The 16,226-nt window shown below is 41.9% G+C and overlaps 1 protein-coding gene and 1 long non-coding RNA gene across 4 annotated transcripts; one reads left to right on the forward strand and one right to left on the reverse strand.

The window, feature by feature from the left end:
- Window positions 1-939: 939 nt before the first annotated feature.
- Window positions 940-6,571, forward strand: LOC106602539 (erythroblast NAD(P)(+)--arginine ADP-ribosyltransferase-like). 3 transcript variants are annotated; one of them, XM_045716671.1, is made up of 4 exons: window positions 940-1,052; window positions 1,549-1,907; window positions 2,238-5,004; window positions 5,149-6,571. In XM_045716671.1, exons 3-4 carry the CDS (start codon window positions 4,316-4,318, stop codon window positions 5,264-5,266), a joined length of 807 nt encoding a protein of 268 aa, XP_045572627.1. In that variant the 5' UTR covers window positions 940-1,052; window positions 1,549-1,907; window positions 2,238-4,315; the 3' UTR covers window positions 5,267-6,571. The 3 variants fall into 3 exon arrangements, with proteins under 3 accessions (XP_045572627.1, XP_045572628.1, XP_014050686.1); XM_045716672.1 differs by having other exon boundaries at window positions 2,238-2,518; window positions 5,149-6,351; XM_014195211.2 differs by lacking the exon at window positions 5,149-6,571 and having other exon boundaries at window positions 2,238-3,338.
- Window positions 6,572-6,936: 365 nt separating this feature from the next.
- On the reverse strand, window positions 6,937-11,673 carry LOC106602543 (uncharacterized). The gene is made up of 2 exons (XR_006769568.1): window positions 10,980-11,673; window positions 6,937-8,769 (listed from the first exon to the last, which is right to left on the reverse strand). It is a non-coding gene; the product is annotated as an uncharacterized lncRNA (long non-coding RNA).
- Between the last annotated feature and the right edge of the window lie 4,553 nt (window positions 11,674-16,226).

Genomic DNA, 16,226 nt, shown 5'->3' on the forward strand with positions numbered 1-16,226 from the left:
CCATGCTCAAAATCACCTGTAGCACTAGCCTTTAGGTCTTAGTTACAAGGTGTTTGCACTGACTCAATCACAGCTGGAGCCACACATGTTTTGGCAAATATTTCATCCTTATCCTGGAACCTGCATGTTGTGCAGGCTTTTGTTCCAGCCCAGCACCAGCTCACTGGATACAACTCATCAACCGATCATAAAGCCCTTGATTCGTTGAATCAGATGTTTTAGTACTGGACTGGAACTAAAACCTACACACACTGTGTGTCCCCTGGACCAGAATTGAAGAACAATTCATTTGAGTGTTGTCTCATTGAAGCACATGGGGGTTTCTGCAAAGAAGAGTTGAGGTCAAGCCTGCCTTACAACTGTGGTGCAAATATCAAAATGCAGAGGTCCTGGTATAACTGACGTAACTTACACTGTTCTGGGAATTACGGTTTCAACTTGTTCACCCCCTTTTTTCCTCAGAACAGCCTCAATTCGTCAGGGCATGGACTCTGTAATTTTTTCCAACTTGCATTGCTTCAGTGAACTCTCACGCCACTTGCTTGACATTGAGCCACTTTGATTGGCCAACACAAACAACAAGCTACACACCTGAAGGCTTCTGGTTGGCTACTGGTCTTTTTTGGGGGGGGCGCACGTGCACTTCATAAAAACTACATTATTAAATTTATCATTTGAAATGTCATGGCATATCCGGGTATGTAACATGGATATTTTAATTTAATTTAGAAAAAGTGTTGAAAAGTTAGAGACGCCTGTATATTTTTTATGTTGTCGAAAAAATGAAAACTCACACAAGTATTCAAATACTAACGTTCGTTCGGATATTCGAATAACTGTGCACATCCCTAGCAGAAAAATAAACCTTTTTTTGCATAGAATTAAGCATAAAGATTATGGCTCTAGATTGCAAGACAAAGTGTGTGCGTGTGTGAGAGAGAAAGAAAGAGATGATGTACAGTGTCTAGAGAGTAACAGGAAGTGTTTACTCTGATGCTACAGACCTCTAAGGGAGTGAGACAATTCAACGGACTGTTAAACAAGTTCAGAAGGTGAGAGTAAAAATCTAGCAAATTATTATTTGGATATTCAATTTCTTATGGTCATTTACAAATCGATGCAATAGCCTAAAGTTCTCTGTATCGAGCACAGAAAAAAAAACTACCTCAAACAAGGAAATTAAATAGGCTAGTGGCAACTTCATTAAAAAACAATACTAATGTGTCATGCAATCAAGGTATATACTTAAGGAAATATTCTGCTAGAGTATCTGCTCACCAATTAACAATATATTTGCAGTGTATATGATTATAGGATAATCATACAGCAAAATGATCATTTAGCAACCTTTGACAAGAAATAAGAAGCAGGAAGTCAACCTCTAGATGGGGGGAGACTACAGTTAACAGGGACTATAATGTGTCAGGAACTTGGGTGGTTTTCATAACCTGATTTGAGTTGATTCTAGTGACTAATTGTGACCTTATACAGTCATAATGTAAAGGTAACATTGCAATATATGTTCATCTGTGATGTTTTTCTCCACAGGGGCACAGCATGGTAACTGTCCCTCTGTCTGCTCCCCTTGTTGGGGGTCAGAGGGGAAGTGGCTCCAAATTTCAACAACCGCAAAGATACTTTCTTCAGAAATACCTCCAGTGTCCGGTCTGAATGTAGCTCTTCCCACTCCGCTCGAGCCCGACACACAGGGCTTAGAGAATCCTGCGCAATATATCTCTGCTTAAAATGCTTCCTCTCCTGCATACATCTGTCAGATAATCGGTAACCACTATTACTTTGCCTCTCTGTATGACCGTGGCAGGAGGATCCCTCTGTACTCTACCTATGAAATGGATATCAAAGGGGTCCCTGGCAGAGAGGGGTCCATAGTTTATTATAAACCACAGGTTTGCATTTTACATTTTCATTATCACCTTTTTTAAATGTCCTATAAATTCAGTGCAGCAGCCATTTAATGTGACTGGCACAACTACAGAATGATGCAACACATTAGTGTAGTTTAAATATTTACAGTACAACAGGACATTAACTGTAGAGCAGGTTAGAAAATGATTGTATTCATGCAAGAAGCACTAGAAGGTACTATTTCGTACATTGTAATTTCAGACTAAATAGCAGTAACCTAGAATACCAGTAATATAATAATCAGATGTATTTGACTGCTACCACAAAGCTTGAAGTGAAGCGGCTAATTTGTAAATGTTTGTATTTTTCAGCTTGTGCATCCTGACCTACCACCACAGCAAATGGATAAGATAGGATCATCCGGTGAGATCAAGAAATACAACCAAAACAATGGCTGCAGTGAACGCTCTCCACAATACCAACGGAAATACAAGCTGGGCTGGAGTCAGGCTCTCGATGACAACTTTGGCTTGTACGACCGCGGGCACCTAAACCCCGCAGGACACCATAAAGAAGATGCCTCCAAAGTCACCATGACCCATACCAACGTAGCTCCGCAAGACAGGAGGATGAACAACGGGCCATGGAACCGGTATGAGACGAGGCTGAAGGATGTTTTGAGTGCAGGTTGTAGTAAGATGTATGTGGTGACAGGGGTGGTCCCAAGCAGCACATGGGTAGACCAGAACCAGCGAGTCAATGTTCCGAGTCACTACTGGAATGCCTACTGCTGCACCGACAACAACGACAAACCTCTCAATTCTGGAGGTTCCTTGGGTCCTAACACAGCTCAGGGTGTTGTTACAGAGTATACCTCTGTTACAGTCCTTGAGACTGAGCTTAGAGGGCTACTGAATGTTGACAACAATTTCAACATTTTTAATGGCTGTTAGTCCAATATAGATGTGGACATGTCTTATATATCTGGTATGATTGTTTTGGATTTTGAATGAATGCTTAGGCTATGATGTTTGTTGTTACTATTTAGTATAGGCCTACTGTATAATGACGTTTATGAACCTATAGATTATATTGATGTAGGCCAGTGGCCAGATGTTTCACAATTTAGCTCACCTGATTCACCTATTCAACGGCTTGTTTATTAGTCGAGACAGGTGTGCTAACTGTGGAATAGTTAATATACAAGGAATGGCTGGGGGTCCCTGAGAAGAGGTTGAAAACCCCTGATTTAGGCGACATCAATATTTTAAACAAATCCCTGACCATAAATATTATCCTATTGATCAAATTTGTGCCTAAAATGTATTACAATTTAAAAACGTGACCTTAGTAATAATTATTCGTAAAGCGTATCTTTGATTGTTTGGTCACACAGAATTACGCTATCAACTCTTTGTAAATGCTTGTTGCTATGAATCTTTCACCCAATAAAGCTTGATTTGCAAAGCAAATTGTGGAAGGAGGAAATGTATACATAGACATAAATATGGAAATATTTTTCACATAGTGTTCGTGAACCGCTTGGTACTTTATGTCAAAAGACATCGGATGAAGGCAGCAAAACTGTGGGTGGAGATTGGGTCACTGTACACTTTAGTGGTCGATAAAGTGCATAAACTGGGAAGGAGAATAACAGGGTTTCCCAAACTCGGTCCTAACCCCCCGGGTGCACATTTAGTTTTTTTGCCATCACACTACACAGTGGATTCATAATCATCAAAGCTTAAGGTCAAAGGTTATTTCAACCAGCTGTGTAGTGCTAGGGTAAAAAACAAAACGTGCACCCAGGACCAGGTTTGGGAAACCCTGGAGTATAAAAGGGCTACATATCGGGCCACGATCAGTATGCAAATGTTGTGGAACGTTGCAGACAGAAATGCCATAGCATCACAGGATGAGGGGAGGACGGCTCATAATGGCTGGAATGCGGTAAATGGAATGGTATCAAACGCATTAAAACCATGTATTTGATGTGTTCGATAGCATTCCATTAATTCCGTTCCCGCCATTACTATGAGCCCGTCCTCCCCAGTTAAGGTATCACTGGTCGACTGTGTCATAGATAGAGATGCCTCGATTCATGACTCAGTTGAACAACTCAGTCGATTCTATTTCATTCCCATCTACTGTAATAAAAACGAAAACTGATTAGTAAAATGTGTATTGCATATTGTTGCTCTATGCAGTGCCATTGTTACACAACTCTTATCTGTCTAACTTCCAGAGTCTGACTCTGTATGTTTGTTCATTACATTTTGATTAATTGTATCAGGAAAAACATTGCCAACCCAAACTACGGTATGAGGGGGAAAAAAGGATACCTTTTTTTTGTTATTTCCTCCTCCAGTCAGGAGATTGATTGTACATTTATTTTGCACCACTTGCGCACGCGACGCGGGCGGTGTGGTCAGCATGTTAGGCAAAGGTAATGGACATGGTTCCTAATGCAGTGGATGAGCAGTACACTCAGTGTCGGGAGCAGATGCTGAAGAAGGTTGTGGAAGGGGGTCTGCTGGAAGAAGAACTGAAAGGCAGTATAGAGTATAGTGACGCCTGGGGGGCAAAGCAGTGTCCGAAGTTAATCCCGGGAGGCGTCAAGCAACACACGGCTGCATTGGTGGCTTATGGACATGGGGGACACGTGTTCAGAAAGATTTTCAACAATGCAGTGGAGACTCAGGGTGGGAATGTCAATGTCTATAACGGCGACTTCCGGTTCAAATCCCTCCACTTCCTGCTAATGGATGCCATGAGGCTTCTGAAGACAGAGAAGTGCCAAACTGTGTTTTATGGCACAAACCAAGTGTATGAGGCAGAAGTAGGGTCAGAAGTGCGATTTGGGAGGTTTACCACAACCAGGGCCAAACGTTCCGATTCGGAGGAATCTGCTACAGACAATGGGATTCTTTTCAATGTCACTTCCTGCCCTGTACTCAACATTGCTGAGTACACTTGCTTCTCAGACAGCATTGATCAGCTGCTATCCCCAGCAGAGGTGTTTAGGGTGGCTGAGGTAAAGAATGTAATAAATAAAGATCACGAGTACAGAGATATCGTTTTGACAAGTTCAAGGACTCACAGCATTGACAGCATCCGCGACTGTTACCTCTTTCCCAGGTGAGGCCAGGTTATGTAAGCGAAAAGATATGACAACATTAGACTACCAAATAGGTTTAGACAAAACAAGAGTCAAGTGGTTTTAAAATGTCTACCTTATTCTTTGGAGAATGAACGTCTGTCTTTGTCTGTTTGTCTCACCAGATCTCCTACAAGTACGAGTCCTCCATCAATCATCCCCAAAGGCTCCTCTACTCAATGGCTTGGCTGTAGCCTCTCTGTTCTTGTGGTTGTATCTTTGTATCTCTCTCTATCTCCCTGATCACCAGGACTGATCATCTCTGATAAACTAAAGTGTTGAATGCTAATAGATGTGGTAAAGAAATCAATGGAACGCAGACCGTGGGGGATAGAAGGACGCACATTCAACAAATCTGATCTAACAATATAGATATTTGATGTATTGCAACATGCCTACAATGTGGTTACTAAAGTCTGATTTGGATATATTTGTCTGTTTTCGTTGCATAACATTTAGAAATAGTCCCTTTTCAGGTTTAGTAGAAGTGACTGCTAAAGGCTAACTCCCATTCATATAGACTGGTAGCATAGCTAGCATAGAGAAATCGATGGTGGTAGTCAGTCGGTTTTAACTGTAATGCAGTTTCTTGGTGATGATAACAACTTGTATACGGGTTGACACCCATATCAGCATTATTCTCAGATTTTTACCTCAACATAGTGTGAAACACATAAACAATAGCCTAAATGTAGGCTAATTTTGCTGGTGGCCATTGAGGAGATTCTGGATCTTTTCCCCACGGCATTATTCCCCCCATGCGTTTCCATGGCATTTCCATTGTCTTGGTTGAGTTCCATGGGCCTTTTTACCATTCTTAGCACTAGCCTTTAGGTCTTAGTTACAAGGTGTTTGCACTGACTCAATCACAGCTGAAGCCACACATGTTTTGGCTAATATTTCATCCTTATCCTGGAACCTGCATGTTGTGCAGGCTTTTGTTCCAGCCCAGCACCAGCTCACTGGATACAACTAATCAACCGATCATAAAGCCCTTGATTAGTTGAATCAGATGTTTTAGTACTGGACTGGAACTAAAACCTGCACACACTGTGTGACTTGGACCAGAATTGAAGAACAATTCATTTGAGTGTTGCCTCATTGAAGCACATGGGCGTTTCTGCAAAGAAGAGTTGAGGTCAAGCCTGCCTTACAACTGTGGTGCAAATATCAATACGCAGAGGTCCTGGCATAACTGACGTAACTTACACTGTTCTAAGAAGTTTCTTTAATTGTATAACTGACGTAACTGACTGTTCTGTGAATTATGGTTTCAAGTTGTTCACCCCTTTTTTTCTAATAAATGTGCCAGCCACTTGCTGGTTTTAACTATGCTACTCTGTATTATCTGTCATCAATACTCTCCTCTATGCCACACTCTGCTGCCTGCTATATAAGATAAACAAAGAATGATCCACAAGCCATATTACTATACCCACATTCACTGAGTGTACATAAACAACCAATGGCACCGGAGGGTAGGGCTGCCGTCTTATCGGCTCTCAACCAATCATGCTATTTTGTTTGTTTTTTCGCGTTATTTGTAACTTGTTTTGTACATAATGTTGCTGCTACCGTCTCTTATGACCGAAAAGAGCTTCTGGACATCAGAACTGGGATTATTCAACTCAAATTGGACGAGGAGTTCTTCTTCAATGAGTCGGACACGAGGGATATACTGCAGACACCCGACCAGGCCCCGATCCTCTGGATTCGCCAGGGAGAAGGAAACGGAGATCTTGAGGAAAAAGATCAGGGTGCCTTGCGAGGATCAGGCGACGAGTGGCTAATCTGCCCTTGCCTTCCATTCTGCTAGCCAACGTTCAATCGCTGGAAAATAAATGGGACGAACTGAAAGCACGTATATCTGTTAGCAATTTATGTTATTTTTCAATAACAAACTCCAAAGCAAATCAGGGGGAGAAAATGTGGTTTATTCAGAGAGGACCATTCAACATGTTATGTTGGGAGTCAGATGTTCAGTCTCCCCTGTCCTCAGATTTTCCCCACGGAACAAAGGAACAGGATGCCATTTATAACCCCCCACCCTAGCCTGGGGTTGACCAATCAGAAGTCCTTGTAGGACAACTTGGCCAATGGCCAAATAACAAGTATCCCACTCCACAATCTGGTGAACACCACTGACACCCATCTCCAAAAGGACACGGTTGATGAATCTTATGATATCCCCTATCACGTAACCATTGGATTTTTAGCACACTTGATAACCTGGATGAGGATGAGAAAAATAACCATAACTCCCACTATTGGAAGTATCATGCTCACCAAAAAACGTCCCCATGTACCGAATGTGGAAGACAACCACATGACTAAGCCTAAATCATCTGGATTGGAATCATGATATTTAGCGCCATCAGTCCTGATCTTTTGGATTAGGTCAGTTATTTCCTCAGATTTATTAGGAATGTAAGTACAGTATTCAGCACCAGTAACAGCACATGTACCTCCTTATGCGGACAGAAGATAATCAAGGGCCAAACTATTTTGCATTGCCACAGTCCGAATGGCAACCATCTCAGCAGTAATTAACTCAATACTCTCAACTGTACTATTAGCTAGGATTTCCAAAGAGTTAGCCATATTAATAACTTCCTGTGCTATTTCAGAAATACCATAAGAGGGAAACGCAATTGCAAAGAATCTCTCCGTTTCTGTAATCACATGTTTATGATGGTGTAAAAAGGAGAATTCACAGAACGTCTTACATACAACATATCCCAAATAACACGACCCTTACTAACACGACCCTTACTAACACGACCCTTGCCACAACTTTGGTAACCAGGAATAGGCATATGATCCACAGATAAACTAAGTCCCATTTGGAGCTATCATACCATTATTGATTATATTACCGAAGGTACTGGCATCAAAAGTATTCCTAGTGAAATTACTGAGTCATTTCAACAGACATTAGACATTCCGCAACCTTAGTACCGTCACAGGCAGATAGTCTGATCACACTAACTCTGTCCTATTTTGACAAACGCGTCCTGGTGCAGTTGAGACAAGTTCCAAGAGAGTGACCTATTAAAACATAACCACCCAACAGGGGCATGTGTAATAACTAGGTAAGGTGGTCGCTGATTAGTGTCATTGGTAATCTCAAATGAAGGAAGGTACTGCAGAACTAGGTACTCTCGCATGTTGATTCTCAACGTTCTCACCCAAATTAGTACCAATAATCTCCTTATACCAATTAACATCTCTCCATATACCCAACATTTCGCTCTGGTTAAAAGGAATATCCCTTAATGGAATACCTGCCCTTGATGTGAATGGAGCATATGTACAAATCCAACAACTACTTTGAGGGACTACTGTGGCATAATGTAGAAAGAGAGCTAGAAACGTATTGATGCCCGAGTGTCCCTCATCCTGCTGATGCATCTCTGTGTTAGAAATGGACACACCACCCACATCCTGTATTAGGAGGAAACTCACAGGGAACATTATTTCAAACATCTTTCACTTGTCTGCAAGACAATAATATTCAATCGTCCTATTGAAGAGGTAATCATTCGCAAAGTCCTTTAAAAGTGACCAGCTCTTCCACGCTGGTATCAGTCCCACATAGATAACTATTAGATATTATGTTCTGACAGTCTGCAGGTAGTGAGGAATTCTCCTTCCGTTCCATTGGCTGCACTTCACCGGTGATCTTGTATTGTTTCAGGTACCTTCAAGGGATATCGCTGCAGCCTCAGACGATAGATTCACATAACCTGTAACGAAGGGGGAAAAAAGTGAAAGTAACATGTCCTGGTTTCAAGAGAAATTGGTATTTCACAGATTTCCCTAAGTAAGCATGTCCCAGTTTACAGGAAAACGTTGGACATTTCACCTAGATATCCCTAATATGATGACTGTGGTATACAACTTAGAAGCTTATCAGGTTCTGATCATCTAACTATGCTTCTTCACCCAAGATTGGCCCCCAATTGCTAATCAATCAGTTCTTTACTCTCCAGGCTCCGCTTTGTCATCAAAATGGACAACCTTGCAATGAATGACATGTACCCATCGTGATTTTCCCTGGACTTTTACCGCTGACCTTGTTAATAGCAAAACTTGATAAGGACCTTCCCATTTTGGCCCTAATGTCTCTGTCACATATTTTTTTACCATCACATGTTTTTTTTACCATCACCCACTGTCCTGACACTATGTTATGTCCCCACTCGGGAGTTATTTCCCATTAGAGAGTTGTATGCAATAGTTAAGCATTGTGTCACTCATAAAGTGAACGCCTACTTTTCTCAACTCTAACGTGCCTGGTATTATCACATTGTCCATTGTAGTAACTACCCATTAACTACCCATGCCCAGCCTGCCTCACACCTCCCCTCCACAATGCTTGAACCGTCTGTGTATAAGATAAACTCAGGCTTTACCAACACATGACTCTATAAACCCATCAGAGAGCTGATCCAAAACAACTCACAACAGTCGTGTTCAAGTAACGTGGTATCTGTAGGATACATCAGAGTAGCTGGATTACATGGTGTCTTTTCAACTATACCCATGTCCCATAGATCTTTAATCACTACTGTAGTAGCGTCCATAGCTTCCTTGCTAATGGGATATTGTTTTGTGCAAGGTGGAGCAACACCTGTGGTTCCATATCCAAAGTTTCATATCTGTCTTCCCCCCACTCCTGTTGCTCTCATCTTCTTGCCCGTGTACTGAGGACATATATGTTTTGCATAAGATATTGAAATACAGTGAATTCAGCACCCGTATCTACTAAAAAAATCTACTGCAAAGTTGTTAACAACATCATATTCACATATATTCCATCTGATTTCATATGTTCACCAGCTGAGATGGGATGTAGGAGGGAGTCTATTAGTTTACCTCCACCAAACTCTGCTGCTGAGCTGGAGAGAGCTTCTTACATTTCTGCTCAAGCATTGTGTCATTGGGGCTGTTGTCTTGATTCCATCTTCCCTTAGACAGACCCTTCTTCTCCTGGCCACTTCTCATAAAATCAAATTTTCTTTCCCAACATTCTCATTGCCAGTGACCAGAAATCCCGCAATAATAACATACACCAGGTTTATTTTTTACTGAACGAATAATGTTGGTTTCACTCGGAACCTGCATAAATCTGATAACCACGTCTCGTGGATGCTTAAAAGTTGTTGACCATTCATCCAACTGTTTTGGAGATGCTGATTTGTGTGATCACTGTCTCTCGAAGTTTGTCTTTACTTCCTTTTACAGCCTGTGTTCTGGTTGGCCTAAGACATCGTTCGTCACTGCTGTCAGAATCTGTTGACTCAAAAACAAGCAGTGCCGACCAGTTGCTTGAAACCTGATCTGCCTTGCCCAATTCAGTGTGAGAGGGAACAGAGAGGCCACGGGTGGGGGTCACGTCTGACTTTGTCACCCGTGTCTCCTGCTCTACTTTGAAATGATTATAGATAGTGAGTTTCATGTTCACATCCGGAAGAGCTGTTCCACCCTTTACCAGAGTGGTTTTCTCACTTAACAATAACATTACATTAACGGCAAACGTGATATATATATATATTATATATATATATATATATATATATATATATATATATATATATATATATATATATATATATATCTTTTGAGGACCCAAAACCCTTCTAGAACACAAATTGTTTCTGTAGGGCCTGGCTACCCATAACTTATGTTCACTCAAAAAGCTTTCACCCCCCAAAAATGCTTCTCAACTAACAACTCACTTCTATACAACAAGAAAGTTTCACAAAAAAAAACCAGAGGCCTCAAACCTTTTAATGGAGTAAGGACTCCTACCTTTTAATAGAGTAACAAAGGACTAAACACTGTAATATAACAAAGGACTTGAACACTTATACATCACAGATACATATCACTCATTGCATACAGTATTTTAACATGATTTGGTTCTTTTAAAATGATATTGGTCTAGACTCACCCAGCAATTCTGCCATCAATCAGGATATTAAGAGTTGAATCGCCAAAGTGTGTTGTGCACAGCCTTCTTTCCTCTGGATCAACACACAGTTGATAAGTCTTTCTTGTTGTTGTTGTTCAGACCAATTCATCCGGGTCACGGAACCAAGTGTTAGCAATTTATGTTATTCTTCAATAACACAAACTCCAAAGCAAATCAGGGGGAGAAAAATTGGTTTATTCAGAGAGGACAAATCAAGATGTTATGCTGGGAGGTAGATGTTCAGATGTTCAGTCTCCCCTGTCCTCAGATTTTCCCCACCGAACAAAGGAACAGGATGCCATTTATAACCCCCCACCCTAGCCTGGGGTTGACCAATCAGAAGTCCTTGTAGGACAACTTGGCCAGTGGCCAGATAACAAGTATCCCACTCCAGACTCAATGTACAGACCAATGGAAACGTGACCCACGTAGCACACGTTGCTCTGAGTTCAGGAGTGACATTCCACAGATTCTGAACAGATGTTGAACTGACACCCAACTCCTATTTACAATTCGCTATTGACCATTAGTACTCTAGTTTTTAGTCCTCTCAAACTCTGCGTTGTGTATTTATCTTCAAAATATTCTTAAATATCCTACCAACGGGACATTAAAAACTGTAATATCTTATGTTTCATCGAGTCGTGGTTGAACGACGACATTAAGAACATACAGCTGGCGGGTTATACACAATCGGCAAGACAGAACAGCAGCCTCTGGTAAGACATGGGGCGGGGGCCTATGCATTTATGTAAACAACAGCTGGTGCACGAAATCTGAGGAAGTCTCAAAGTTTTGCTTGCCTGAAGTAGAGTATCTCATAAGCTGTAGACTACACTATCTACCTAGAGAATTTTCATCTGTATTTTTCATAGCTGTCTACATACCATCACAATGCGAGGTTGGCAGTAAAACCTCACTCAATGAGATGTATTCCACCATAAGCAAACAGGAAAACGCTCATACAGAGGCGGCACTCCTAGTGGCCGGTGACTTTAATGCAGGGAAACTTAAATCAGTTTTACCAAATTTCTATCAGCATGTTAAATGTGCAACCAGAGGGAAAACATTTATTCTAGACCACCTTTACTCCAAACAGAGACGCGTACAAAGTTCTACCTCGCCCTCCATTTGGCAAATCTGACCATAACTCTATCCTCCCGATTCCTGCTTACAAGCAAAAATTAAAGCAGGAAGCACCAGTGACTCAATCTATAAAAAGGTGGTCAGATGAAGCAGATGCTAAACTACAGAACTGTTTTGCTAGCGGGATTCTTCCAATGGCATTGAGGAGTACACCACATCAGTCACTGGCTTTATCAATAAGTTCATCAAATACGTCGTCCCCACAGTGACTGTACGTACATACCCCAACCAGAAGCCATGGATTACAGGCAACATTCGCACTGAGCTAAAGGGTAGAGCTGCCTCTTTCAAGGAGCGGGACTCTAACCCGGAAGCTTATAAGAAATCCCGCTATGCCCGCCAACGAACCATCAAACAGGCAAACCGTCAATACAGGACAAAGATCGAATCGTACTACACCGGCTCCGACGCTCGTCAGATGTGGCAGGGCTTGCAGGCTATTACAGACTACAAAGGGAAGCACAGCCGAGAGCTGCCCAGTGACACGAGCCTACCAGACAAGCTATATAACTTCTATGCTCGCATTGAGGCAAGTAACACTGAAACATGCATGAGAGCATCAGCTGTTCTGGATGACTGTGTGATCACGCTCTCCGCAGCTGATGTGAGTAAGACCTTTAAACAGGTCAACATTCACAAGGCTGCTGGGCCAGATGGATTACCAGGATGTGTACTCTGAGCATGCGCTGACCAACTGGAAAGTGTCTTCACTGACATTTTCAACCTCTCCCTACTGGAGTCTGTAATACCAACATGTTTCAAGCAGACCACTATAGTCCCTGTGCCCAAGAAAACTAAGGTAATCTGCCTAAATGACTACCGACCTGTAGCACTCACGTCGGTAGCCATGAAATGCTTTGAAAGGCTGGTCATGGCTCACATCAACACCATTTTTCCAGAAACCCTAGACCCACTCCAATATGCATACCGCGCCAACAGATCCACAGATGATGCAATCTCTATCGCACTCGACACTGCCCTTTCCCACCTTGACAAAAGGAACACCTATGTGAGAATGCTATTCATTGACTACAGCTCAGCATTCAACACCATAGTGCCTTCAAACTCATCACTAAGCTAAGGACCCTGGGACTAAACACCTCCCTCTGCAATTGGATCCCGGACTTCCTGATGGGCCGCCCCCAGGTGGTAAGGGTAGGTAACAACACATCCACCACGCTGATCCTCAACACGGGGGCCCCTCAGGATTGCGTGCTCAGCCCCCTCCTGTACTCCCAGTTCACTCATGACTGCATGGCCAGGCACAACTCCAACACCATCATTAATTTTGCTGATGTCACAACAGTGGTAGGCCTGATCACCGACAACGATGAGACAGCCTATAGGGAGGAGGTCAGAGACCTGACCGTGTGGTGCCAGGACAACAACCTCTCCCTCAACGTGATGAAAGACAAAGGAGATGATAGTTGGACTACAGGAAAAGGAGGACCGAGCACGCCCCATTCTCATCGACGGGGCTGTAGTGGAGTAGGTTGAGAGCTTCAAGTTCCTTGGTGTCCACATCACCAACAAACTAACATGGTCCAAGCACACCAAGACAGTTGTGAATAGGGCACCCCAAGGAGAGGTTTGAAAACCCCTGACGTAGGCTACATCAGAATACATTTTAAAAATCCCTGACCTTAAATATTATCCTATTGATACAATTTGTGGATCAAATGTATTAAAATTTCAAAACATATATTTTGTTATTATTCGTTTGCTTGTTTGTTTGTTTGGTCACACAGAGTTGTGCAACCACGTCTTTGTGAATGCTTGTTGCTATGAATCTGTTACCCAATAAAGCTTGTTTTGCAAAGCAAATTGTGAAAGTAGGATATGTGTACATCGACATATTACAGAATTTTTTTTTACATGCTGTTGATGAACCTGTTGGTATTTTATGTCAAAAAAGATTGGATGAAGGCAGCAATACTGTCGGTGGAGATTTCTTTGGTCGCGTTACCCTCTAGTGGTCTATAAAGTGCATAAACTGGGACGGAGATAAAAGGGCCACGGTCAGTTGCAGACATAAATGTTATAGATAGAGATGTGGTGATTCATGACTCAGTCGAACAACTCAGTCGATTCTATTTCATTCCCATCTACAATGAGAAAAACCAAATCGGATTGGCAAAATATGTAATGCATATTGTAGCCCTATGCAGTGTCAATGTTACACAACGCTTATCTGTCCAACTTCCAGAGTCTGACTCTGTATGTTTGTTCATTACATTTTTATTTATTGTACCATGGTAAAACAACAAAACCATTGCAAGGTTTGGTAAATCTGCACTAGGCCCAAAGCCAACCCAAACTTTTATAATATTTTTATTTTTATACCTTTATTTTAACAGGGAGGACATATTGAGACCTAGGCCTCTTTTACAAATGTGCCCTGTATATACAACATAAATATATACTTTATACCCAAACAAATATATAGATAGATATACATTAACCTTTTGATACAGGATGCAGTGATGAGTCTCAAAACTGTCATCTATAACAAAACGAAGGGTTATATGGGAGATGGCATCCAAAGGTTTAAGAGTAGTAGCAGCTGATAAATAATATCACCATAATCATGAACAGATAAAAAGGTTGACTGAATAATCTGCTTCCTACTGCTTAGAGAAAGGAACGATCTGTTTCTGTAGAAAAATCTTAGCTTCTTAACCAGCTCATCTATTACTGAACAAAAATATAAACGCAACACAGGAGGTTGGTGACACCATAATTGGGGAGGACGGGCTCATGTTAATGGCTGGAGCGGAATTAGTGGAGTGGTATCAAACACAACAAACACATGGTTTCCATGTGTTTGATGCCATTCCATTCCATTATTATGAGCTGTCCTAAAATGTGCAGTTTTGTCACACAACACAATGCCACTTTTGCTTCAATTTTTGAGGGAGCGTGCAATTGGCATGCTGACTGCAGGAATGTCCACCAGAGCTGTAGCCAGATAATTGAATGTTCATATTTCTACCATAAGCCGCCTCCAACATCGTTTTAGAGAATTTGGAAATATGTCCAACCTGCCTCACAACTGCAGATCACATGTATGGCGTTGTGTGGGCAAGTTGTGAACAGAGTACCCCATGAGGCAAATGGTGGTCACACTAGATACTGACTGGTTTTCTGATCCACGCCCACACTTTTTTTTAAGGTATCTGTGACCAGTCATGTGAAATACATAGATTAGGGCATAATGAATAAAATTAACTGATTTCATGACATGAACTGTATCTCAGTAAAATGGTTGAAATTGTTGCATGTTGTGTTTATAGTTTTGGTCAGTATAACTGATCTGTGTCTTCTGTGCCCTGTCAAGACTGGTGTGTTAGCCCTCTGAGCTAAAGCCTAGGCATTAACCTTAGACTCACCTCTTCAGAGCTCAGGCAAGGTTACTCATCACATAAGCTTGGTTTACTGAATCACGTCAGTTTCATATACCCTGGTGCAGCATATTTGTTCATGGTCCCTGACACTACTGAATCCTGAACACGTACGTTATTTCTAGCCTTTTTTTTAATGCTTTCACTTTCACATTTTGTTTTTATAACTAGGGCCAGGTGCGGATCAACGGTTTCAACCTGGGCCGCTACTGGCCCGCTCGCGGCCCACAGTTCACCTTGTACGTGCATACAACAATGTGACCACCCTGGAGCTGGAGGGGGACCCATGCAACCCCAGGCGCTGTACGGTGGAGTTCACAAACACCCCCGGTCCTTAACGCCATTGTTAAGTCTGACAACAAACACCAGAGGGCGCTGTTACATAAAGAAGATCTCATGATGATCGCTGATCAAAAATGCACTTACTGTATTTGTCTGGAACACAGGAGGTCGGTGGCACCTTAATTGGTGGAGCGGAATCAGTGGAATGGTATGAAATACATCAAACACTCAATTCCACCCATTATTATTAGCCGTCCTCCCCTCAGCAGCCTCCACTGATCTGGAAGTGATCTATTTTGCACTGATCTTTTAAAAATCAAAGAGGAATGTTTGTAATTTAATCACGGGTACCTTTAACATGACCTCTATATAGTGTCTTAAAATCCGATACGACTTT

This window comes from Salmo salar, chromosome ssa04 (genome assembly GCF_905237065.1).
Source record: "Salmo salar chromosome ssa04, Ssal_v3.1, whole genome shotgun sequence".
In the NCBI taxonomy this organism is placed as follows: domain Eukaryota; kingdom Metazoa; phylum Chordata; class Actinopteri; order Salmoniformes; family Salmonidae; genus Salmo; species Salmo salar.

What these genes read in the sequence shown, in the direction of transcription:
- LOC106602539 (XM_045716671.1), top strand. Translation starts at nt 4,316, where the DNA reads ATGGACATGGTTCCTAATGCAGTGGATGAGCAGTACACTCAGTGTCGG. An exon ending in GACTGTTACCTCTTTCCCAG is followed by an intron (nt 5,005 to 5,148) that starts GTGAGGCCAGGT and finishes TTGTCTCACCAG; the next exon opens with ATCTCCTACAAGTACGAGTC.